Source organism: Bos grunniens, chromosome 4 (assembly GCF_055505025.1).
Source record: "Bos grunniens cultivar Pamir isolate PY7600 chromosome 4, Bosgru_T2T1.0, whole genome shotgun sequence".
NCBI classification, from domain to species: Eukaryota; Metazoa; Chordata; class Mammalia; order Artiodactyla; family Bovidae; genus Bos; species Bos grunniens.
This window is the reverse complement of record NC_141168.1, coordinates 28,394,385-28,419,815: the sequence shown is the minus strand read 5'-3', so window position 1 is coordinate 28,419,815 and position 25,431 is coordinate 28,394,385. Positions and strand designations below refer to the sequence as shown.

At 51.4% G+C, this 25,431-nt stretch overlaps 3 protein-coding genes across 5 annotated transcripts; 2 read left to right on the top strand and 1 right to left on the bottom strand.

The window, feature by feature from the left end:
• Positions 1–1,415: 1,415 nt before the first annotated feature.
• ARF5 (ARF GTPase 5) lies at positions 1,416–4,421 on the top strand. 2 transcript variants are annotated; one of them, XM_086395790.1, is made up of 6 exons: positions 1,416–1,621; positions 2,153–2,233; positions 2,562–2,671; positions 3,146–3,217; positions 3,707–3,832; positions 3,936–4,421. In XM_086395790.1, exons 1-6 carry the CDS (start codon positions 1,555–1,557, stop codon positions 4,020–4,022), a joined length of 543 nt encoding a protein of 180 aa, XP_086251916.1. In that variant the 5' UTR covers positions 1,416–1,554; the 3' UTR covers positions 4,023–4,421. The 2 variants fall into 2 exon arrangements, with proteins under 2 accessions (XP_086251916.1, XP_086251917.1); XM_086395791.1 differs by having other exon boundaries at positions 3,146–3,260.
• A 1,983-nt stretch (positions 4,422–6,404) lies between these two features.
• On the top strand, positions 6,405–14,531 carry FSCN3 (fascin actin-bundling protein 3). 2 transcript variants are annotated; one of them, XM_086395788.1, is made up of 7 exons: positions 6,405–6,668; positions 7,739–8,435; positions 8,769–8,887; positions 10,490–10,649; positions 11,283–11,453; positions 11,781–11,986; positions 14,355–14,531. In XM_086395788.1, exons 1-6 carry the CDS (start codon positions 6,525–6,527, stop codon positions 11,984–11,986), a joined length of 1,497 nt encoding a protein of 498 aa, XP_086251914.1. In that variant the 5' UTR covers positions 6,405–6,524; the 3' UTR covers positions 14,355–14,531. The 2 variants fall into 2 exon arrangements, with proteins under 2 accessions (XP_086251914.1, XP_086251915.1); XM_086395789.1 differs by lacking the exon at positions 6,405–6,668 and adding an exon at positions 6,983–7,335.
• A 3,834-nt stretch (positions 14,532–18,365) lies between these two features.
• PAX4 (paired box 4) lies at positions 18,366–24,992 on the bottom strand. The gene is made up of 11 exons (XM_086395782.1): positions 24,821–24,992; positions 22,862–22,969; positions 22,333–22,463; positions 21,861–22,076; positions 21,456–21,531; positions 20,764–20,889; positions 20,466–20,548; positions 20,043–20,112; positions 19,454–19,509; positions 19,055–19,193; positions 18,366–18,723 (listed from the first exon to the last, which is right to left on the bottom strand). The coding sequence occupies exons 2-11, from the start codon at positions 22,872–22,874 to the stop codon at positions 18,536–18,538; spliced, it is 1,098 nt and encodes a 365-aa protein (XP_086251908.1). The 5' UTR covers positions 22,875–22,969; positions 24,821–24,992; the 3' UTR covers positions 18,366–18,535.
• Between the last annotated feature and the right edge of the window lie 439 nt (positions 24,993–25,431).

Below are 25,431 nucleotides of genomic sequence, written 5' to 3'. Positions count from 1 at the left end.
ACGTATTCACTGATACTTGACGCCCAAAATCTGTTTTCTTTACAGTGATGGTCAGACACTAGAAGTCTTTTGAAACCCAGTTTCTTGGTAGCCCAGATAACATCCAGTTGTATCATACAAAACATTCAGATACATTATCATTTTAATATCATTTTAATCTTCACCATAACCTCATGAGACAATTAGGACAGATATCAGTCTCCTTTTGTAGATGAGAAAATGATAGGTTTTATTGTTGAAATCAAGCCCTAAAAAAGGGGGGGGGGGGGGCAGAACTGGTATTTGAAATGAGGCCTGGAACAATGGCACCTAATGGGTACTCAGTAGATATTTATTTAATGCGGGAAGGAAGGAAGGAACAAACGTTCTCTGATTCCCAGCTCACCTCACCGTGTCCACTGCACAATTGATCCTCGAAGCCCGCTGAGAATCCAGAATAGGCAAAACGCCTGTCCTTGCTCCACTGAGCCACCAGTTAGTCCATTCAACCAAGCCAGCATTTGTTTTAATGTATTGGGTGCGGCATTGACCCAGTCTCTGTCATAAGAGAAGTTAAAATTAATTCCCATCTTGAAATTTCCCCCTTTGATGCTAAGATCATTGGGGAAATAACTGGTGAAGCTCTTTGGCGAGAGCCTCCTCACAGGAGAGCTGTGCATCAAAAATCCTGGTCCCCAGGTCTGTGGTAGAGTGAGGAAGGAACTTCAGAAAGGCCGCCCGGCGCGACCTGAAAGGCGTTATCGCCAGGGCCTTCTAGGAGAAGGTGGAGTTCTGCAGTATACAGTAGGGTCTACGCTGACCAAAACTGGGGATCTTCAATGGTTCTGCTGATTGCGGATCTCTGAAACTAGAGTATTAAGGAACCATGAAGCATCTCTTCCTCCACCTTTGGCGTACTCCTCTCGAGAGTCTACGGTCACTGAACTACCTGCTACGTTCCAAGTCCCTCGCTGGAAGCTGAGAGGACAAAAGGAAAGAGGAAGACATTTGCACGGAATTTCCGTCCCCCTCCCCCGGGCGGGGGGGGGAGGTGATGCACACAGTCAAGACTGCTGGTTACCAAGAGCTAAACCGGAGCCCAGTGTGTGTTGGACGAAACAAACCAAAGCCCGGCGACCGGCCACTGAAGATGGGGTGGAGGGCCGTTACGGAGCGTCGTAGGCTTTTCTCGGCTTCGCTCGGGTTGCTGGTTCAGTTCCAAGGACCTGACTGGCGTGCTAGAAGCCTGGGGAGACCCAGGTCCTTTCCATCTTTGAAACTGGCGCGCTAACCGTAGACGTGGTGAAGACTCGCTCAGCTTCAGTCTTCCGGAGCCAGGGCCTGGAGGCGGGGCGGAGGAGGGGCGGAGGGGCGGGGCTGATGGCTGGGGGGCGGGGCCAGAGCGGGGGCCGGCCCGAGGTGACGTAGGGCGGGCCGAGACGCGCGGAGGCGGCGGCGGTACCTCCTCCTGCTGCTGCTGCTGCTGCTGCTGCTGCTGCGCCCCATCCCCCAGCGGCCGGCCGGTTCCAGCCCGCACCCCGCGTCGGTGCCCGCGCCCCCTCCCCCGGCCCCGCCATGGGCCTCACCGTGTCCGCGCTCTTTTCGCGGATCTTCGGGAAGAAGCAGATGCGGATCCTTATGGGTGAGGCAGACCAAGCTCGCGGCCCGGATGCGAGCGCCGGCCCCTGCGCAGCCCTGTCGCCCCCGCGTCCCTCCAGCCCCCGCTCACCCGTGTCGCCGACCCCGAGTCACCCACGTCCTAACCCCCCGGGGGGCACTACTCTCGGGTGGATCGTGGTCTGCAGCACCGCCCCCGGGGCCTGACACCCGGAGCTGCGGGCCTGGGTGGGGTGAAGCTCCCTGCGCCCCAGCCCGGCTGGTTAGAAGGGAGGATTCCCCGCCCTTGAAGACGACTTTTAAAAGGTGCGCTCGGCGTTTCTCTTGCACCTCTTTCCCCTCAGTCCTCCGCCGCCCCTCGCCCACTCTGGGGGCAGGAGTTGGCGCTCCCCACCCCGACTGCCCTCAAGGCCCCGAAGGTAGATAACACCGCGCACCTGGAGGCGCCCGGGCTCTCCGCCCCCGTCAGCATCGGTTGTCTTGGCCTCTCCCCTTCCCTGGGCTCTAGGGGGCTCCCTCGCTCTCATCTCCATCCCTGTGCCCCTCTCCGTTGCAGTTGGCTTGGATGCGGCTGGAAAGACCACAATCCTATACAAACTGAAGTTGGGGGAGATAGTCACCACCATTCCCACCATAGGTGAGTTCAGAGGCGAGGCCGGGAGGAGCGGGAGCGCGGCGGCGTCCCTTCCGAGGATCTGCTGCGTATTCTGCCCCAGGCCTTTATCTGCGGGGAACTGATCCTGACATCGAATCCTGCTACCTGAGAAGTGGGTCAGGGTATCTCTAACGGGATGGATGAGACCTAGCGCCGCCCGGCCTGTGGACTCTCTCGGGCCTCTTGGGGTTCTTTTCCCTAGGGCCTCAATCGTTGCCTTGTGGTTTTGTGTCCCTCCTGAATCCACTTAGTGTTAATGAGTTCCTTCCTTTCAGGACTTTTGCCTCATATGTTGTACAATTATCTGCAGGCTTCAATGTGGAAACAGTGGAATACAAGAACATCTGTTTCACAGTCTGGGACGTGGGAGGCCAGGACAAGATTCGGCCTCTGTGGCGGCACTACTTCCAGAACACTCAGGTTGGGGCTACCCCACCCCCAGGGGAAGAGGTGTTAGGGTTAGGAAGGCTGAGGTGTTGGCCCTGAGCCAGGAAAAAACCCTTACAGCCTCTCATCCTCATTTGTAGGCGAGCCTCTCCTCATCCTTCAGATTGCCCTTATACTTCTGAGACTTAGCCAGCCACCTTCCGCTTCTCCTTAGAAGCAGAGTTCTGAATCCAAGCTGCCTGATTTAGGTCTCATCACATGTCTTTCCCTGTTGCCTTGCATTTCTTTTTGCTAGACCGCTTGCCTGAGGGCAAAGGCTGCATCCGTTGTAGGATGGCTCCAGTTTGTGCTAGGGTATCTGCAGATCGTTATGGAATGAGCAGGCTTACTAGATGAGCAGGCTTTAGACACAAATAAAGACAGCTGAAAAGCAAAAGGTCCAGAGGAGGCTGTGTGTGTCCCAGACTTGGGAGATAGCTCCTCCTCCCTGTCTTCCTTTGCACCCAGGGCCTCATCTTTGTGGTGGACAGTAATGATCGAGAGCGGGTCCAAGAATCTGCTGACGAACTCCAGAAGATGGTGAGCACCCAGAGCGCTGGGGAAGAGAAGTCTTTGTGCCAATGTGAGAGTCAGAAGGTGCCTCAAGGGCCGCGAACGTACCTCTCTCTTTGTGGGCACAGTCACTAGAAGTAACTCACCCTGTTTTGAATCGCGGTCAGGTAGAAAGTATAAGACTGACTTTTCCCTTGAATTTTCTCTCCTGTCTTCACAGCTGAGTCTGAGAAGTTAAGTGGGGAGGGGGGAGTTATACCAGGTGGAGGGAAACATCCTCTTACATTCTTGTTTTGCCATTTGGAAATGTCATCTTGACTAGGGCAGGTAGTCTAATTAGAAAAAGACCCTTGCAGGACTTAAGGCCAACATGGCCTTAAGCAGTTGGTAACTCTCTGTCTTGTGTTCAGTAGATGACACAGTATTCTGTTTTTCCCACAAATATGCTAGAAGGTAGAAGGTGGGAGGGGGCTCCCTGCACAGCTGCGTCCCACCCACCTCCTTCACCTCCCCCAGCTGCAGGAGGACGAACTGCGGGATGCGGTGCTGCTGGTGTTTGCCAACAAGCAGGACATGCCCAACGCCATGCCTGTGAGCGAGCTGACTGACAAGCTGGGGCTACAGCACTTGCGAAGCCGCACGGTGAGGGCCCGCTTGGCCCCAGGAAACCCCAGGCCTGGCAGGAAACAAAGGCATCTCCTTTTTTTTCCCTGCTGCTGATCTCTTTCTTTCCCCCTCCCCACAGTGGTATGTCCAGGCCACCTGTGCCACCCAGGGCACAGGCTTGTACGACGGGCTGGACTGGCTGTCCCACGAGCTGTCAAAGCGCTAGCCAACCAGGGGCCGGCCCCTGCTGCCCAGAAGCTCCCGCGTGCATCATCCCGGGAGGACCAGACTCCCGGACTCCTCAGGCAGTGCCCTTCCCTCCCAGCTCCTCCTCCCCCGCAGACACAGGCCACTGCTCCTGCCTGCATGTTCTCTCTCTCTTGGGAGCCTGGAGCCTCGCTCTCTGGGCATGGAGGGATCTGATCTCCTGCCCGCTGGGACCTGTGGAAAGGGGTTTCCAGGGCCAAGGCCCCTTCTTCCAGAAGAGGAGCAGGGATCTGGGTTTAGTTTTTTTTCTTCCATTTCGGGTGTACCCTTTGGGCCAGGTGGGGAGGGGAGGTGAGGGCTCCGGGTGGTGCTATGATGTGGCACTGGATATTGAGTAATAAATTTGCTGTGGTTTGTACTCCGTGTTGTTTGTAGACTACAAGTGGGGGGCTGGGTTACTGGCTGCAAAGATAATATGGTCGTCTCGGAGGCAGGGCTCAAAGCTGCTAGGGCTTCCCTGGTGGCTCAGTGCTAAAGAATCCACCTGCCAATGCAGGAGACACAGGTTCAATCCCTGGATCGGGAAGATCCCCTGGAGGGAGGACATGGCAACCCACTCCAGTTTTCTTGCCTGTGAAATCCCATGGACAGAGGAGTCTGGCGGGCTGCAGGCCATGGGGTCTCAAGAGTTGAACACGACTGAGAGACTAAACGACAATAGCAAAGCGGCTAAGGCTGCCAAGCCAACCCCTTACCCCAAGCACACACACTCAACCTTACCCTCATATAGCTCAGCTTCTCCCTCCTTACTCTCAAGACTAGAAGTATTTAGGGCCTCCAGTGGAGGAAATTCCATTCCTTCACCAATTCCAAGGGGCCTTTGCTGTGGGTAACAGGCTCTACCTTCATGGGTTCGTAAACCACCTGACTCCCATTTCCCATCCACCTCCCAGCTACTTAGAGCAGTGGTTCTTAATGACTATGCACACTGAAACTTGAGGTAGGAGGAATATTAAGAATAAGGGCCCTGAGGCACACTTCTGAAAATGATTCTTCAGGACTGGTCTGAGACCCAAGAATCTGCATCTCTAAAACTAACCAGGTGATTCTGTCACTCAGTGTCTATTGGCCTTATTTTATAAAACCTTGGTAGGACTTCCCTGGTGGCTCAGATGGTAAAGAATCCACCTGCAATGCAGGAGGCCTGGGTCTATCCCTGGGTCAGGATCGAGTGACTAAATGCAGGCAGGGTCTGGGGAGGGCTTCCCAGGTGGCGCTAGTGGTAAAGAACCCACCTGCCAGTGCAGGAGATGTAAAAGATATGGATTCCATCCCTGGGTTGGGAAGATCCCCTCAAGGAGGGCTTAGCAACCCACTCCAGTATTCTTGCCTGGAGAATCCCCATGGACAGAGGAGCCTGGTGGGCTATAGTCCATAGGGTCGCAAAGAGTCAGTCAGGACTAAAGTGACTTAGCATGCACACAGGGCATGGGGATTATAGTCCCTTACTGTGCACCACTGCGCTCTTTCTACCTGGGGAGACTCCACCTACAGGGAACAGGAAGATATGGGTATAGGATCAAGTGTGTAGAGTATTCTCCAAGTGTGGTTCACTCTGCCTTTTTCCCTTTGCATTCCAGCAAAGCTCGACAAACCCACCATCACCACCACTGTTTCTTTTGACCTTTCTCCCTTATTTCATGTTGCTGGTTTCTCCAGGGGCTAGACTGGTTTTCTCCATGAGCTTTGGAGGCAGTGGGTTCTGGAGGCTCTTGGCCAGTGGAGACTGGTGAGGGAGGGGCTGGTATCTTTAGGGGTGACCTGGCTGGCTGCCAGCAGCAACACCCTTGGGGACTGAGGAGGGTGCCCTGGGCCATTCTCCGTACCCTGCCCCCAAGCCAGCCCTTTCTGATAAGCATGAGTAATCTGACCCTTGATGAGTATCTAGGGTTTCCTTACACTCACTGAAAAGTATCTCCTGAGACCATTTGGCCTCATCCACCCAAGAGCCGTAAAAGTTAATAGATCTTTCTTGGATATCTTGAATTCTAAAAACACTTGCGCCCCAAGGGAGCCAGGAATCCACTTCCTAGAAAGGAAAGAGGTTGATTTCTACCCTGTGATTAAAATGAGGCACACAAGTGAAGAGGGGAGAGACTTGCCTGAAATCACACGTGGTCGCTGGCCCAGGCTGAGTTCTGATTCTCAGACTGAGCTACCTTGATGCCTGGAGGGATGTGGGGAGGCGAGTGCCAGAGGCTCTGGACCCACTTCCTCTGGATTGATGCTGCTGGGCAGTGCCCTTTCCCCTCTATGGTGGGACAAGGCACAGCCCCCACAGTCACAATGCTCCCGGGTCACAGAGGCGCTGGGCCCTGGTCCAGCCTCTGCCTGGAAGTTTACTCTGGAAACATCTTCCGGTGGGTACTAAGGGCCTGATTCCAGGCCCTATGGCCTGTGGAACCTCACCACTGGGGGGAAGGCTGGGCCGGACTGAGTCATCACCTGTGGGGCTGGCCCCATGGAGGAGGTGGAGTGGACGCCAAGACAACCCAGGGCCGAGGACCTAAGGGTTGGGCTCATCAGCTGGGCAGGATCCTACCTCACTTACGAACCATATAAGAATACGGTGACAGCTACGGCAAAAGGCTTGGGCCGGAGACAGGTAACAGAGCAAACCTGCACTGGAACCCTTTTTCCTGGTAGCCACGCTGTATGAGTGTGTGTGTGTGTATGTGTGTGTGTGTGTGTCTCTGTGTGTCTGTCTGTGTGTGCGCGTGTGGATATGTTTTCAACCTACTCACTTTTCTAGGCTCTGCCATTGAGAAGGCAAGCCAGGCTTTTGCTCACAGGCCTCCATTGCGTCATCTCCCTGTCTCTAAACCTGTCCCACATGGTGAAGCCTCAGCCCTGGCTTTGCTAACCTTGTCTTGCTCTGGCTGCTCCCCATCCTCTATCCCAGCACAGAAGGGTTGTGTTATCACCAAAAGGAGAGGAGGAGAGCCCAAGCTAGAAGGCAGGATTGCAGGTGTCCGGGGAGGTTGGACCAGTGGAGTTACTGCAAGTTCTACATCTTGGCTGTAATTTGAGAATGGGGTACTCTAGAAGCCATTGGAGAGTTGGTCTTTATTTTACAGAGTGCTGTAGGCACCTCTGGGATGGTGCTAGAGAGAGAGGCAGTAACAAGTTCCTCTTGCTTGTAACAAAGCTGATCACAGCTGAAACAGACAATTGCATCTCGACTGTCTGTGCTCCCATCCTTATCCCCGGACCCCATGGCCTGCCTGTCAGAAGTCTTGCTTTTCTCCTGCCGTGTTGGAAAAGTGGTTCTGGTGGGTGGATGTGTTGGCTGATTGTGCTGTCCAGAGGAAATAGTGAGAAAAGAGAGAAGAAAGACTTAACCCAAAGCTTTTATTGGAAAATTAGGTATTTAAGGAAGTGATCAAGGAAGAGAGAAGGAGTTTTACCTTCCATTACCTGGAGGAGGTGGTTACCTACAGTGTCTCTTGGGATCTTGAGAAGCCCTTTGGCTCCAGTGGTGGAAGTACCCTGAGATCCTTTGATTACCGCTGAACATGAGAGTAGAAGAGAGGACAGTTAGGAGGCCTATGTAGAGGGAATGTAGTTGATCTCAGTGAAGGTCCTGGAGCGATGCCAGGGGTGATGGATAGAGGGCTCCTCAGTCTAGCCTTTTTGCAGGACTAATTTCCCTCTTCTCCCTCCCGATGCCTCCAGACCTGGGAGATCCTAGTGAGCAATGAGCATGAAACACAGGCTGTGGTACGACTAAGAAGCTTGCAGGGTCTCTACCTTCTGTGCGAGGCAGATGGTTCTCTGTGCTACGGGCGGCCAAGGACAAGCCATCATGGGTGCTTCCTCATCCGTTTCCACCGCAATGGCCAATGGACCCTCCAGTGCATCATCAGTGGTCGCTACCTGGAATCTGATGGCGAGGATGTTTTCTGTACCTCCCGGGTCCTCTCAGCTTACCACATGTGGACCCCCCGGCCAGCCCTGCATGTCCACGTGATCCTCTTCAGCCCCCTCAACCACTGCTATGCCCGAGCTGACCCTACCATGGGCCGAGTCTGGGTAGATGCACCAATTCCCTGTCTGGAGGAATGCGGCTTCCTGTTGCACTTCCAAGATGGATGCTACCACCTGGAGACCTCTGCACACACCTTCTTGTCCCACTTAGACCGGCTGGTCTCCCAACCCTCAACGCAGACAGCTTTTCACATGCAAGTGCGTCCTGGAGGGCTTGTGGCGCTGAGCGATGGGGAGGGAGGCATGCTGTATCCACAGGGCACACGCCTGCTCCTGAGCCTGGGCTCCAATCCCCATGGAGGCGAGGAGTGGTTCATCCTACAGCGCTGCCCAACATGGGTTAGCCTCACGTCCAAGGCTCGGAAGTTCCTCTCCGTCATCTACGGCAAGTGCTGGGTCTAACAGCCACAGGGGGAGGGAGGGCTGGTTGCTTAAAAGAGGAAAATTTGTTTGGGATCAGAGAGGATTTTTGAACCTGGTGATTAAGGAAGATCCTGAGGTCCCCAGAGGATCTCTGATGCCATGGAGATGGGCTATAAAGTAGGGTCACAGACTTGCAAGAAAAGTGGCCCGAGTCTTCTCCAGGCTACTATGGGCCAAGATGAGAAAGGCTGAGGAGGGAAAGCAGAGGGAATGCCAGTTATCCAGTGTGGAGGAGGGGCTGAGACTGAGACTGGGGCCAGACTCAGGCTTCTTTTGACATCTTCTTCCTCTGTAGACGTGGAGGTGTGTGCTGCCTCTGAGCACATAAGCCCAATGTCGTTGTTCCAGTTTGAATGTGACAACGAGACCCCCACCTTGCAGCTTCGTTCAGCCAATGGCTGCTACCTAGCCCAGGTGAGACCTTGACTTTCTGGACAAGAGAACCCTTAAGCCCTGAAATCTCCCTCTATGGACTCGCTTTTTCCTTCTTCAGGACAAATGATCTGATGATGAGATGAAGTATGGAGGTCCTTGTCAATAAACTCTTATTTTCATCCAGTGGGCACACTTTCATCCAAACAGGCCTCTTTTAAAAAAAGAAAATTTAAAAACACTTTATTGAGGCATGACTTACACACAATAAAATGCTCACATTTTAAGTGTACGATTCAATAAGTTTTGACAAATATATACAATCATGCTGCAACCATGTCACAAGTTAGAAAATATTTCTGTCATCACAGAAATTCCCCTGTGGCCCTTCCCACTACCACCAATATGCATTCTGTCACTATAGATTAGATGTGCTTGCTCTTGAGTTTCATATAAATGGAATCATACAGTATCGCAGCATATATGCTTCTTTCACTCAGGATAATGTTTTTGAAATTTGTCCATGATGTCACATGTATCAGTAGTTTGTTCCTTTTTATTGATGGATTGTATTCCATAACACTAATCACAAACACAAATGTAATTCACTTATACCTTCACTTATTGATGAATACTTGACTTATTTCTAGTTTGGGCCATTGTAAACAAAGTTACTATGGACACTCATGTACAAGCCTTTTTGTGGGCCTGTGCTTTTCAGTTATCTTAGGCAAATAGGTAGGAGTGGAATTATTGGGTCATGTGATAAATGTGTATTTAACTTCTCAAGAAAATTTCAAGCAGTTTTCTAAAGTCATTGTACTGCTTTACGTTCTCACCAGTAATGTGTGAGAGTTCTAATTGCTCCATCTCACTAACACTAGGTCTTACCTGTCTTTTTAACTTCAGCCACTCTAAAATTAAATGTGTAATGCCTATTTTATTGTGGCTTTAATTTGGATTTCCCTTATAATTAATAAATTTGAGCATCTTTTCATGTGCCTATTGGTCCTTTGTAGATCTTCTCTAATGGGTGTCTGATCTTTTGCCTGTTTGTTATTGTGTTGCTTGTCTTTTTATTGAGTTGTCAGAGTTTTGGTGTGTTCTAAAATAAAGTCCTTTGTCAGATTTATGCATTGCAAACGTTTTCTCACAGTCTATGACTGACCTTTTCATTTGATTAATAGTGTGTTTCGAGCACCAATTTTTAATTTTGATGAAGTCCAATTTCTCCATTTTATAAGTGGTTAGTGCCTTTTTTTTTTTTTTTTTTGGCCCCAGGAAATCACTGCTTACCTCAAAGTCACAAAGAATTTCTCCTGTGTTTTCTTCTAGATGTTTTATAGGTTGACTTTCACTTTTATGTCTATGATCCACTTTGAAATGATTTTGGAGTCTAGGCCAAAGTTCATTTCTCTCCATATGGACACAGCACAGACTGGAGAAGTGGGAGAGCTGAGCTCACAACATGTTTTCCAAAAAGCATCTGAAGGCATAAGCATACCCTGAGAGAATTAAAAAAAAAAAAAGAGAGAGAGCTAGAGGGTGGAATATGGGAAGGAGAGTCTAAGAATAAAACTTACAAGAAAAAAGTTGAGAGTCTGAGTCCTTGCTTCCCTTCTCTGTTCCCAATATTCTCCTCAGAGACGCCATAGGGCAGTGATGGCTGATGGGCACCCAGTGGAGTGTGAAACCTTCTTTCGTATGCACTGGAATTGTGGCAGGATCCTCCTGCAGTCTCCCAATGGACGCTTCCTGGGCATCGCAGCCAATGGCCTGCTGATGGCCAGTGCCACCGTTCCAGGTAGGCAAAGCAGCCCCTGCCAGGTTAGTCCAAGTCAGAGTTGCTTTCAGAGGGAGCTTGGCAGAAGCTATGGTAGAAAGTTATGGTTATGGTAGAAAGACCACCACGGTTGGGGGCAGAAGATTCAGGTCTGTATCACCTGCTGTATCACCAACTCAAAGGACATGAATTTGAGCAAACTCTGGGAGATAGTGAAGGACAGGGGAACCTGGTGTGCTGCAGTCCATGGGGTCGCAGAGTCAGATCCACTTAGCAACTGAACAACAGCCTGCTGAGTCACTGACTTTTCATCATCACTTGGGTAACCCCCTTATCTGAGGTTCAGTTTCATTGTCTCTATCATCAGTGGAGGTGATAGCCAACCTGTCTGCCTCAGAGGTTTCCATGAAGATTCAATAATTCACTCATCTCAAAGGAAAGAAGAATATTAAAATGTCTTGGCCTCCATGCTGTAATGAGTGCTTTCATAAACATTTCACCAGCACCTAGCGTGAGCCCTGGCACATGATAACTGTTCACTAAATATTAGGATATTGATGATACCCTTTTGCCATCAGGGCCCGTCTCCCTGCTTCCATCTGGGAAAGCATCTAGAGACAGCCCATCCAAATAACTTCTTCCTGCTTCTTTCAGGCCCAAATGAGGAATTTGGGATTCGATTAGCCAACCGCCCCTTCCTCGCCTTGCGGGGTCGGTATGGGTATGTGGGTACCTCATCAGAACACGACCTCCTGCAGTGCAATATGGATCAGCCAGATTGCATTCACCTGCTGCCCTGCCGCCAGGGCATCTACCACTTCCAAGGTGAGTAGCTCTACTTCCTCACCCCTGGCTTCATGATCTAGCCCAGCCTTAGCCTCAACTAAGACTTCAGGGACTGCCACTCAGGGCCCACTTTTCATAGGAGAAAAAACAGAGTTTTTGTTTGCTCTTACACTGCAAGTCTCCTGGAGTGGGTGGACAGAACAGAAACCTGCCCTCCTATGTTCCCAGAGAGGGACCTGCCAAGACAGGCAGGGTAGGGCAGTCCGGGAGGGGTGGTGGGCCTCCTGGGAGCCCCCTCAGAGGCTGTACTGAGAGAGACCCCCCAACTCCAGAATGGCCCACCAATCTGAGCTCTTCCCTCCCCAGCACAGGGTGGATCCTTCTGGTCAATAACATCCTTCGGCACCTTTCGGCCTTGGGGAAAGTTCGCCCTCAACTTCTGTATCGAGCTTCAGGGCAGCAACTTGCTAACGGTGCTGGCACCCAATGGCTTTTACATGCGATCCGACCGAAGTGGTACCCTGTTGGCAGACAGCGAAGACATTACCAAAGAGTGTATTTGGGAATTTTAGGTAAGGACCCAGGGGTCTGGGAGCAGAAGCTGATGAGGAGCAGCAGAAGAAGGGAGGAGGGTGCGGAGGCATGTGAGAGCAAGACCAATATGCACCCCAGGCTGGCATCTGTCCCATGGCTGGATCCACTCCCAATCTTTATTCCAAATCCGTGCCTTTTCTCATGGGGCTTCTAGACCTAGACTTGCTGGAGAGAGGAGGAGTCAGATCTAGGCTTCTCACTATCACATCACACTGACTCTTGTGCTTGCAAGTCAGACTTCAGGGGACAGGATGAGGGGGTACTTGTATATCTGTCTCTCTTCATTAACAGGCAGAGTTTTTCCCCCTTTGTAGGGAAGACTGGTAACTTTGAAGGGTATCCTTTCCATCCTAGGTACGTTCTACCCCTACACCTCAGATCCTTGGGGGTACTAATGGCACCCAGATTTATCTGCAGCCTCATCCTTCTCCTGAAGTCTAACCTCATCTCTTTCCAACTTTCTGACTGACAGTTGACTTGACTTCATCCTGCCATCTCCTCCAAATGAGCCTCCTCACCCTCCCCTTCAAAGGTGATCCTTCCTGCCTTCCCCATGGCCATAGAGGGCACCACCATCCTCTCAAACACTCAGGCTCAAGACTCAGCGCCATCTCTGCTTCCTCCCTTGTGTTCCCTTCACCAAACCCTGAAAACTCCAGTATTTCCTTGGCAGAGCCTCTTGAGTGCTTCAGTTCAGTCGCTCAGTCGTGTCCGACTCTTTGCGACCCCATGGACCACAGCACGCCAGGCTTCCCTGTCCATCACCAACTCCCGGAGTTTACCGAAACTCATGTCCATCGAGTCAGTGATGCCATCCAGCCATCTCATCCTCTGTCATTCCCTTCTCCTCCTGCCCCCAATCCCTCCCAGCATCAGGGTCTCTTCCAATGAGTCAGCTCTTCGCATGAGGCTGCCAAAGTATTGGAGTTTCAGCTTCAGCATGAATCCTTCCAATGAACACCCAGGACTGATCTCCTTTAGGATGGACTGGTTGGATCTCCTTGCAGTCCAAGGGCCTCTCAAGAGTCTTCTCCAACATCATAGTTCAAAAGCATCAATTCTTTGGTGCTCAGCTTTCTTCACAGTCCAACTCTCACATCTGTACATGACCACAGGAAAAGCCATAGCCTTGACTAGACGGACCTTTGTTGGCAAAGTAATGTCTCTGCTTTTTAATATGCTGTCTAGGTTGGTCCTAGCTTGCTCCTTAGTAATTACCATAATTACTGGCACAACTGTGTGGCAGGCTTTCCACCAAGAGCCTGCAGTGCAACAAGGGCTCCCCAGCCACCAGGCCCATCCCTACCTGATCTCCTCTCCACTGTAAGTCTACTTTTCTAAGCTGATGCCTCCATTCCATCTTTCCCTGTTCATAACTCTTCAGGGTACCTCATTCCTCTTAGCCCTGCCCCTTCACAATCATCCTCTCTTTCCTGGCTTAGGAAGTCAGGAAGATGTTGTAGAAAGAGATTCAGTTTTGATATTATATAGACCTGGAACCAAAACTAGCAAGGCATGGTCCTTACTAGCTTTGTAACCCCAAGGAAATTGCTCCAACATTTCTAGGCCTTGGTTTCCTTATCTGTAAAATGGAAATAATGTCTGTTTCATAGGGTGATATGAGGGGTCAGTGACTGTATGCCTCTAGATAGAGATCCCCATATTCATTCACTCTTTTCCTTCATCTTCTGTTGATTTTCTACATAAACCCTTTAATTGTGGCAAACGGGAAAACAAAAGGAAATCCCACTAAGTCGTTTCCTTGTCTATTCCATGAAGGATTTGGATTGCACTAGATTTCTCTTTCCAGGCCTGACATTCTAGTAGACGTTTCATCAAAGAGGTTAAGAGATCATTTCTGGACTCAGAGCTGGGTTCTAATTTGATGCTTATTAGCAAAACTGGTTGTTTGACCTTGGGCCAATGAACCTCTCAAAGTCTGTTTCTTGTAGGTGAAATGGAATATAGTGTGACTCTCGTGGGATTATTATGTTACATGAGCTGATGACAGTGAAATGCTTAGTAAACAGCTTGGCACCTTGCACACCCTCATGCCATCAGATGTCTTCCTCAAGTCAGTTTGAATTCTTAGGAAGTCTAACCTCTTGGTTGTAGTCTCCCTGTGAATTCTGATGGTATTTTGCACCATTCATTGGATTTTTCTAAATCACTTCTACTGCTCTTTCCTATAAACTAACCTCTTCTCCGTCCCCGTGGCACTTCCTCAAGATAGGAACAAATGACTTTATCTTCTGTCTTCCCACTGGGTCTCACCAGGTTTTTTCCTAAATGCTAGAAATTAGCAAGTGACCAACTGAAGGTTTCTATTTCCTCTTTCCTCCCCAGGTCAACAGGATGCCACCTATGGAAATCTAAATCTTCCAGGAGAAACTACTACACTAAACCAAACAAGAACCCCAGAGTCAAGATCCATGAGAAGAATATCTGTAACACAACTTTTCCTACCCAGTTTAGCAAAACACCTGTTTCGAGCAACAATACATCACAAACGGCCACCCCCAAGACCCTGGTGTGCATCTGACTTGAGAGTAGAGGTGTGAATGTGGGTGGCAACTGAGACTCCAGGTCACTTCAAGTGGTGTCCAGAAGAGGGGAAACCAAATGGTAACCTATTCTTCCACTGATTCTCCCCGTCCCCTCCAGAATCCCTAGACTTTTCCCAGAGGTCCCATGAGGAATAAGCCTCGCCCTGAAGGATTCACAATCCAGATATGACTAGATGTCCTTTTGGCTTACGACAATGGAAGGATTATTAATCCTATAGGCACAAGGTAGTTGTAATGACAGCCTATGCATATATAGCCCACTGTCCCTCCATAGCTTACCGACCATACCACCTTATCATTTCCTTTTGATCCAGTCAGTAGGACGCAACAGGTATTTTCTCCATCACTGCCCACCGTTTACAGGGAGCTGAAGTGATTTGCCTACGACTGGGAGAAGGCGATGGCACCCCACTCCAGTACTCTTGCCTGGAAAATCCCATGGATGGAGGAGCGTGGTAGGCTGCAGTCCATGGGGTCGCTAAGGGTCGGACATGACTGAGCATTTCACTTTCGCTTTTCACTTTCATGCATTGGAAAAGGAAATGGCAACCCACTCCAGTGTGCTTGCCTGGATAATCCCAGGGGCAGGGGAGCCTGGTGGGCTGCCGTCTATGGGGTCGCACAGAGTCGGATATGAAGGAAGCGACTTAGCAGCTGTAGCACCAGCAGAGACCTCTGATGCAATTCTTCAATTAGAGTAGACCCTGATGCCCATGACTCTTTCCATCAAAACAGAGCTTCCAAAATGGGTGTCTTTCTTGTACTGTCTTCATAACATTGGCCCTTAGTGGCATACCATCTGCCCCATTAATGCCTTTCTTGACATAGGCTCTTAAGTACCTTTATTTAGAAAGGGATATTTTAATCACTATCATAAAATGGAAGACCAGAATCACTTGCCATGAGCAGAAATGAAGTGAGAGTTGCTCAGTCGTGTCCAACTCTTTGTGACCCCATGACTTTACAGTCCGTGGAATTCTCCAGGCCAGAATACTGGAGTGGGTAGCCTTTCCCTTCTCCAGGGGATCTTCCCAACCCAGGGATTGAACCCAGGTCTCCCACATTGCAGGCAGATTCTTTACCAGCTGAGCCACAAGGAAAGTCCAAGAATACTGGAGTGGGTAGACTATCCCTTCTCCAGTGGATCTTCCCAACCCAGGAATCAAACCAGGGTCTCCTGCATTGCAGGTGGATTCTTTACCAACTGAGCTATCAGGGAAGCCATGAGTAGAAAGTGACCATAAAAATGAATATACTGAAGACAAAAAAAAAAGAATATAATGAAACCAAAGTGATGCCATAAATTTTAGTCATATTTCCCTTCCTTGACCAAGGTTCAGAGCCTGAAGCTCCCTTTCCGTCTGTTAAAAAAAAAAACAAACAAACAGATTAACAAGTGTTACAGAGTGGCTACAGAATAGAACCAAAATGAAAATTTTCTCTTTGATGCAATCAGAATTGAAAGGGAGTGGAAAAGGGAATAATCTTTGCTCATTGCTGACTCAATATTATATAAAGCAGCATCCAGACAACTTCTCAAACACTTTCAAAGCCTGAGCCCTACTGCATCATCCCACAACTAGGCCCTGGCTTTTAAGTTTATTGAGAAGAGAAGCTGAAACCAGAAGCTGAGAGAGTTTCTGCTTGGGTAGAGGAAAGTGATGTCAAGTTTCCGTAAGTATGTTTTTCCTCAAGAAATATGAAAGAATTTTGTAAACATTTTAATGCAATAAGAGAAGGTTGCAAACGCTAAGGACCAGGGCATCTCCTTTCCTAGACAATGTTAAGAATAGGCCAGAGATGTGATGTGGAATCGGAGAAGGCAATGGCACCCCACTCTAGTACTCTTGCCTGGAAAATCCCATGGATGGAGGAGCCTGGTAGGCTGCAGTCCATGGGGTCGCTAAGGGTCGGACACGACTGAACGACTTCACATTCACTTTTCACTTTCATGCACTGGAGAAGGAAATAGCAACCCACTCCAGTGTTCTTGCCTGGAGAATCCCAGGGACAGGGGAGCCTGGTGGGCTGCCGTCTATGGGGTCACACAGAGTCAGACACGACTGAAGCGACTTAGCAGCAGCAGCAGTGGTGTGGAATAGTCTTCAGAGATAAGACCTTGGGAGTCATTTAATGCAGAATCTCTTCTTCAGCCTTCCCTGAATACATATAGTCAGACATACAGGAATGTATGTGCCCAGGGACACATGCACGTGCATGCGCACATGTGTGTGCGTGCTCGCGCGCGCACTCGCACACACACACACACACACACACACAGATGTGTGTGCACGCTTTTATGCTCCCCACAAGTTGCCATCCTCAGCTTGAATGTGCTCAGCCATGTGGCTTCAGCTTCCAGCTGCTTCCATTGCTAAGGTCAGTTTGGTCACTGAAGTGAATGGCACAGTCTCAGTCCCCCAACAAAACCTTGGCCATTTCCCTGGGCCATCTGTCCAGTGGGGCCCCAGGTTGAGAGCAGAGAAGCAGGGCAGAGGCAGGTCATGCTCTGTTATCCTTGGAATTTCATGGTAGAGCTGTGCTGTCACATGGAGCTCTCTGTGCTGATGGAAATGTTCTATAATGCTTATTGTCCAACACAGTAGCCACAGGCACATGTGACTACTTCCTAGGTGATTTAGTGGGTAAAGAATCTGCCTCCTAATGCAGGAGATGCAGAAGACTCAGGTTCAGTCCCTGGGTCCAGAAGATCCCCTGGAGTAGGGCATGGCAACCCGCTCCAGTGTTCTTGCCTGGAGAATCCCATGGACAGAGGAGACTGGTGGGCTACAGTCCATAGGGTCGCAAAGAGTCGGATACAACAGAAGTGACTAAGCACACACACAGTGTGAGTGAGGAGCTGAATTCTTCATTTTGTTTCATTTTAATCACTTTACTAGCCACATGTGGTTGGTGGCTACTTTTACTGGCAGCACAGCTCTAGAGTATTTGATGATAAAGAGACTTATTGAAGGATAACTTCTGGACCAGTACCTTTGCAGATGGGAGTAAATAAACTCTGTCCTGACCCTCACTTTGCACCATCATCATTCCATCCCCATCTCTTCAAAAAGGAAAGAATTTGGAGAGATGAGCCCACCCCTCACTCCAAATATCCCCTCCATCACGTTCCTCCGTGTCCCTCTCTTTTCTTACATCCCTAGGTTTCCCAGGAGGAGCCTGGAGATTTCTCTCTCTAGGAAGACAAAATTGAGATGATTTGGAACTTTCAGAAAAGAAGAAGCAAGCAAACATGCCCCAGGAGCACATATAAAGGGAGAAGCAGAATATAAAAAGGGGCATTTCCTCTCTGTTTGCCGCTGTGCAGAAAATACATATGCAATTAAGGAGTTCATATGTCTCTTAGATTAAGGAATTATTAGACATTTTCTTAGATGTGGTCACTGTGTTGTAGTTATGTAAGAAAACTTCCCTTATTTTTTGGAGATGCATGCTGGAGGACTCAGGGGTGACTGGCCATGAGGTGCTATCAGTATCTGTACGTGTGCATACGTGTGGGTATATGAGCACAAAAACACCAAGGCAGATACATATACGTACATGTGCAGATACATGCATGCATACATACAGAGATTCGATAGATTGGATGGATAGACAGTAGCTAGATACATAGCATGTAAACACATAAATATATTAGATGATAGCTAGCTAGATACACATTTTCATAGATATTTAGACAGACAGAGGGCGAACTGTTTATAATTGTTAAATGCAGGGATGGGATTATGAATACTCACTTTAAAAACATGATGGACAACAGAACTACTGCCAATTTTAAAAATGTTTTTATTACTGCCAACTGGAAGCCTCGTAAGGCCAATGTGACATGTGGGTAAGCACAGCCTCTCCACTCAGGTGACGCACAAGAGGGGCAAGGTCCACAGACGAGGAGGAGACACAGGAAGGAGGAGGGGCCGTGCTTTGCTTGGACAGGTGGGGTCATATCCCCCCCACCACATCTCCTTTCCATACTGAGCCTCCTTCCTCATCCCAGACCTCACAGTGGGGAGCCAGGCCACTGCAAGGCCTGATGGGCACCAAGACTGGTGATGGGGGCAGAGGAAGGAAGGGCAAGGATGGCAAAGCAGGACGGAGCCCAGGAAGCTCAGCTGTGGGGGGCAGGTAGCCTGCAGGGATGAAGAGAGGTTGAGATTGGGCTTGCTGGTGGCACCCCAGCCCTCCAAGTCACTGTTGGGGAGAGAGGCAGATGTTGGCTCTTTACCCTGGATATATACACTCAGATCCCAATCCCGCCCCGTCTTCCTGCTACAGCCGTCAATGGTAGTATACACTCAGGGGTGTTAGTCTCCCCAACTCTGTGGGCCATGCAAGGAATTAGGAAAGCTGTATTGAGGTTCCCCTGATAAACCTGACTGGAGATCGGGCCTTCCGATGAGTCAAGGAGTTGGTTTGCCCTCCCCACACCCTGCAGGAGCACAGCCTGGCAAGGATTCTTACCCCAGCAGGACTGGAGACAGGCTTGTGGTGGGGTGTCACTCAGACACCCCTCTGATGCTGTCCCCCAGCGCAGTGGATAGTAGGGACCCAGGGATTCCAGGGTAGGTAGGACTGCCTTGGACACACTGCCGGGGGACTGCTTGGAAAGCAAGAGGAAGCCCTCAGCTGCCAGCGACGCCTCCTGTTTAGCACGGCCAGGACCCCTGCCCCCAGGCTGTATCTTGAACAACTTCAGGGGGCGCCATTCACACAGTAGACTGTGAGGATGGCGCTTCCTGGAAGCGTGCACTGTGGGGGCCCAGGGCATCGTGAATTCTAGCTCAGGCCTCCACTGGGAATGGGAGGAGCAGTGACCCCTTCGGCCTTCCCGATTCACAAACTCCCCCTCCTCCTGGATACCTGTGCAGAGAAGATTCCTGGGGAGGCACTTGGTACAGTCAGACCCCGGGAACCACCTACAAGGTAAGGGAGAATCCACTCAGCAGGAGGAACAAGGGTCTGTGGAGCAGGGGATGGTGGTGAGAGGCAGGGGAAGTTTTAGGAAAGGCAACGACTTCTGGCAGGGGTGGGAGGGGGTTGATGCTACAGCCCTAAACTGCCTCCTCTCCAACGCAGGATCTTAAAAGACTGGGGAAGAAGGATTAATTCCTAGGGATGATAAATCTGGGGCTGTGCAACCCTGAAGAGCAAGGATTGTGTGTGTCCAGCATCCAGTACAAGATCTGATGCGTGGGATGTGCCAAGTAAATGTTCGGTGGATGGATAGATGGCAGGAAAGATAGGTGGATGGATGGATGGATGGAAGGATAGGTGGGTGAATGGATGGAGGGAAGGAAGGGAAAGGTGAGTGGATGGATGGATAGATGGATGAATGGAAGGGAAGGAAGGAAGGGAAATGTGAATGGATGGAAGGAATGAAAGGGAAGAAGGAAGGAAGGAAGAGAAAGGTGAGTGGATGGATGAGTAGATGCATGGGCTGAGAAATCACCTGGAAACTGCATCTCCCACTTGAGCTTCTCTTGTCGGCGCCATTTGGCCCTTCGGTTGGAAAACCAGATCTGAGGGAGGGCAGAACCATGCAGCTGACTGTGCGCTCCAGGGCCCAGCACCTACCGTTCTCACCCACATGTTCCTGACCTGGACTCAGAGAGCAGACCCTTCCCCAGACCCAACCTCCCCGCTTCCTGCTCTGGCCTTTGCTCTCTGACCTCTTCCTCAGCACCAAGGCGTGGAGAGGGAGGATGGGGAGAGCAATCAGCAGCAGGGGAACATGGAGGAGCTTGTCTCATTTCTACTCCAAACGAGCTGGTCTCCACCTTCCCACCGCCTTCTCTACCGCAGCCCAAAGCCTGCCTGGCCCAGACTCTCTACGCTTGGGGCCTGTGCACGCTGTGCAGCAGGGCTCACTCACCCTCACCGTGTCCTCGGGCAGAGAGGTGGCTGCAGCCAGTTTCCCACGGGCCACTGAATCAGGATACTGCCCACGCTGGAATTCTGCAGAGATGGAGGCTCACACGGCAAGGGCACAGGGAGAGGAGCAAGGCCTGCTTCCCCCTCAGCAGCAGCCCCCCAACTCCCACCCTTCCTAGGACAACCCTGAACTGCCCTCCTCCTGGAGGCAGGGCCATCTGCAGCCTCCAGCGCTCAGCCATGGCCTATAGGCCTCCAGGTCCTCACCTCTGTGGCCCCCATCCACCCAGCCCCGGCACCTTTCTCCAGCGCCTCGGCTTGACCTGGGGAAAAGATTGTCCGATTCCGGTGGCCAGTTCCTGGGTGGGGACCCCGGGGAGCCTCAGAGTCACAGTGGGGAGTTCGAGGAATTGGACCCAGACCAGCTGCAAAGGGAGACAGGAGCTGGAGCAGGTTTGCGACAGCGATTCCTCCGGGGCTGTGGGGCCGGGGCAGTGTGGCTATAGAGAGGAGCTGCACTGCTGGGACATCCACCGGTACTTGGGGGTTGCTGCAGGGGCACTGGGTGAGGGGCACACTCCATACCATGGGGGCGCATGCTTAGTATTTGGAGGGAGACAGCTGCAAGGTTTGGTCCAGGCTTGTGTGACCAGACCACATCAAAAGTGGTCTGAGAGGCTGTGATCGAGGCAGAGGGAAGATGTGGAAGCCCCAGTCCTGCCTCCTCCTCAACAGATCCTGTGAACCTGGGGCCTAGGGAGCTGGTCTCCGTTCCAGGACCTGCCAACACCTAGCTAGTGACCTTGGGTAAGTCGCTTCCCTTCCTCTGAGCCTCCATCCTCTCCTGCCAGGAGAGAATAAGACCCCCTGCCAGGCCCTCTCGGTTGTCTTGTGGTGAGGGTGATGCAAGAAAGAACAAGAAAGGAACGTGGGAACTGTTAGATGCTTACTTGTGGCTCTGATCATCCCTGGAGGCAGCTCCAAGACCCACCTGGCAACCTGAGATGTATCCAGGGCGGTCTCTGGTCCTCCTGCAATGCCCGCAGGACTCGGTTGATAGAGGAGACCTGAGGACGTGTGGTGTTGAGTAGGAAGATGGTACACAGAGCCAGGGGTGCTTCCTAAGGATGTTTCCCCAACATTCTCTCTCTTTCTCTCTCTCTGTCCCAGCCAACACCTTACTTCCAAGGGCAGCCTCCTCTCACTCCCCATACTTTCTTCATCTCACCTGTCTCACCACTTTTCAGAAGAGAAACTTCTGGGTCAGAAGAGAGCCCAGGAGCCCCGCCCCCAGCCTGGGAGGCCCCACTGCAAAGTAAGAAGGAATCTACTTCTGCCTCCCCAGACAGCCTGTCTGCAGCTCCACTTCCGGTTCTGGGGAGGGGAGAGCACTTACACTGGGAGTCTTGTCCTGGGTGCAAAGCCCCTCTACACAGAGCTGGCGTTGGATCTCCCAGGCGAAGAGGGCCGGGCACTCCCCCTTGAGCTGGGCGATTCGTGCCACCACCGGCGGCGTGGCCAAGCGTGGCTTGCTTCCTCCAATCCCCTTGGGCTCCAAGACACCTGTGCGATAGTAACGGCCTAGGATCTTGCTCACACAGCCATTAGATACCTGCATCAGGTGAGAGGCAGAGACAGGTAAGGCCTAATGGCCAGAGGAGGAGTGTCCCTGGGACAGAGGAAGCTATAAGGCCACAGAGTGGAGTCCAGCCCCACCTTCAGAAGTCTGAAGCTCCCTATCCCAGCCCTCAGGGGAGCAGCCCAAGCCCAAAGGCCCTCCCAGTCTGCACCAGCTCCGGACTTGCCTTAAAGGGGCTCCTCTCCCCGCTTCTTGTCCCCATCACTGCGTGAAGGGCCCAGCATCCTACCTTGAGGCTCCGGGAGATGTCACAGGGCCGCATCCCACTGATGGCCAGTTGCACAATCTGTTGCCGGGTATCCAGGGGCAGGGGCCGACCATTCACAAAGAGCCCCCCTAGCTGGTTCACGCTGCTGATCCCTGGGTGGGAGAAAGAGGCATCCAACCCGGCAGCTCCCCTCTCTCCAGTCCACCTGTGGCCAGGATGACCCTCCTGGGAGAGGGTTACCCCTCCAGCCTGCCTTCCCACCGTAGAGAAAATCCTCTCCCCAGGGGATGGCCCCTCTTCTGCTCACAGGGTCCCCCAAACATGCCACTTTCTCTGGGAGCTGGCTCATGAGTGAATCTTTGCTCCTTGGCCATAGGCACTGGCCCTACCGAGCTTACGGACACAGGGTGGAACAGAGAGACTGTCTGGACTGAGCTCCCTTAGAACGCTGGCCAAGGGCACAGGAAACCACGTGGATGGAAGCAGAACCTTGAGCCATTTCTTCCCTCCTTTTGCTACCTGTCCTTCCAGCTTCTCTCGGTCATCTTACCATCTTGCGGCATGCTCCAGGCTGAGCCTCCTCTCAAAGGACAGGCACTGGGAAGACTGGGGAGGGGAGTTTCTCCTGGGAGGTCCTTCTTTGTTCTTGGGGCTGAGCCTACAATAATCCAGGGTTCTTTGGGTGGAATCTCTCGCTTGGAATGATCTTGGGATGGGGTTTTGTGATAGAGGATAAGGTTTATAAAGTTTGCCAGTAGATTGGTTACAAAGATTCAAATTCGTTTTACTAAACCTTTGAATTAAAACATCACAGAGCTAGGGGACTTCCCTGACAGTCCAGTGGTTAAGACTCAGCACTTCTGGTGCAGGGTATGCAGGTTGAATCCCTGGTCAAGGAGCTAAGATCCCTCAAAAGTCTTATCAGCCCCCAGCAGGTGATACACTTGGGGCAAGGGTCCCGCCTCCTAAGCTCAGGAGGTTCTGCCCAGCCAGGAAGAGCACCAGGGACCACAGATCCCCATCACCCTGGTCCAGGGCTGGGAACCACATTCAAGGCTCTGCCTGCAGTGTCATGCAGGTTATGTTCTCCAAACCACCAGCCAGAAAGCTTCCTTCAGAGCACCTTATAGGAGGGTCTTGCTCTGTGTTTTATGCTCCCCAGGAAGGTCTGTGGAGATACCAGGGCTCGTCTCTACCCCCAGGCATTGTAGCTCAGGCCCCACCCCCTGGAAGTAGAGATGAGCAAGCCTGAAGTCTCCCAGAAGACACCTCTCTTGACACCTTCTAACCCACTGGGGTTATTATTTCCTGTTAACTTTGGAGAGTTCTAGATCTCATACTCTCAGAGGTCAGCTCTCCAAGGCCAGACACTCATTCCTTCAATTACCATTTACTGAAGGGATGTCGAAGGAAGGGAGGGAGAAGCAGAAAAGGGCTGTCTCTGAGCTGCATAGATGCCAAGGTGAGCATGAGAGAGTCTTTGGGCAGCTAGGGACACAGGTCATGAACCACCATGTCTGTCTTGCTTTTAACGGCTAGACGTGGCAGTTGAAGCCACCTCCTTTCATGCCTGGACCCCCGGCAGGTCTGGGGGTCACCCCAGAGAATAGCTTATGCTTCGATCTTTCCTGTAATAACCACACCATCTCGACTTAGTTAACTAATCTGCAATTATTTACTGAACATGGTATTAATTATGAGTACACAGCTGGTTGCTCAGGATGAAGGGAGTAAAATGGAAAAGGACAAGGCTTTTGCTCTCCAAGAGATCACAGAGCAGCCAGGAAGAGGAGACTAGTGCTGGGGAGAAAACAATGAACTCAGGAGGGACTTGAGAAACTCAGGAACTGAAACAGCTTTTACTCACTCATCTCTAGACAGAGAGAGACACATTCCCCTACCAGCTCTCATCTTTCCAGAGAGTCAGGAAGGCAGGCAGAGGTTTCTCCAGAAAGAAAACTGAGGGACAAATTGGGGTTCTCACAAATAAGAGGCTACCCAGGGAGTGAAGTTCAGGGAAGTGTAGAAGCCAGTCCCTCCTCAGAAGCTGAAATTTCCAGCTTCTAATCCTGAGGCTCTCTTTCTCTGCCTCCACCCCTGCCACCACAAAAACAATGGAGAGAAGAAAGTCAATCTGGGGAGTTAAAGGGCTGTGTCAAAAGCTCAGAAAATCAGCCAAGCCCTGACTCCTTGAGAGGACTCTGTCCTCCCCTCAGTGACTAGAGCTCAAGAGGAGCTGTGGGGGCTCAAGTTCAATATCCAAACCTGAAATCCCCCCAACTCGAAATAGTAACCCATTCCCAGTCACTGCACCACACATTTCCAACATTCATATTGACTTTTCTGAGGAGACAACCGGTCCTCACAAGATGGGAGAGCAGGAGAAGGGGCTGAAGGGGCAGGAAGGAGGTAGCTGCAGAGACAGAGGAGGAGAGAGGTTGGCTTGGCCGCACAAAGACATGGAGCCAGCCTGGGAGGCAGAACAGACAATGAGCCGGAGGTGAGCTACCTGTGTGGAGGCACTGAGGTGAGAGCTTCGACGCTTCAGAGGTCTCAGGCTCCTGATCTGGGCTCCTGAGACCCCTGCAGTCTCCAGGGAGGGTGCTGGTCTGGTCCTGGTAACAGCCTCCTCTCTGTTTCTGCTTCAGTCCCGCCAGGGGGTCCAGAGCTACAGAGAGCCCGGTGATCAGGAGCAGAGGGCAGCCTTCTGGGAGCAGCCAGTGATGTCACAGGCCATGAGCAGAGGAGAGAGGAGGAGGGAGGTGTGCATGGGGCTGACTGACGCCGGCCCTGACTCAGGGCGAACCACAGCCAATGACCCACTGTGTCCTTCCACTGGAAGTCCTCGGAGCCCATGTTGCCCCCACCTGCCAGCCTGAAGCAGGGCCAGAGCCAGTCTCACCCAGGGCGCCCAGCCCCTGAGCACACCCACTCAGGGGCCAGCACTCCTGAAGTGAATGAGGAATAAGGAAGATGGGGGAATTTCAGACTGTGTCTCCAAGTCTTCAGGTGCTCAGAAGCCCAAACGTGACTTCCAGAACCACGGACACAGCCTCCCACCCAGAATTCACTTTTGGGTTCTGGGTCAACTCCTGAGTCCTATGTTGGTTGAAAAGATAA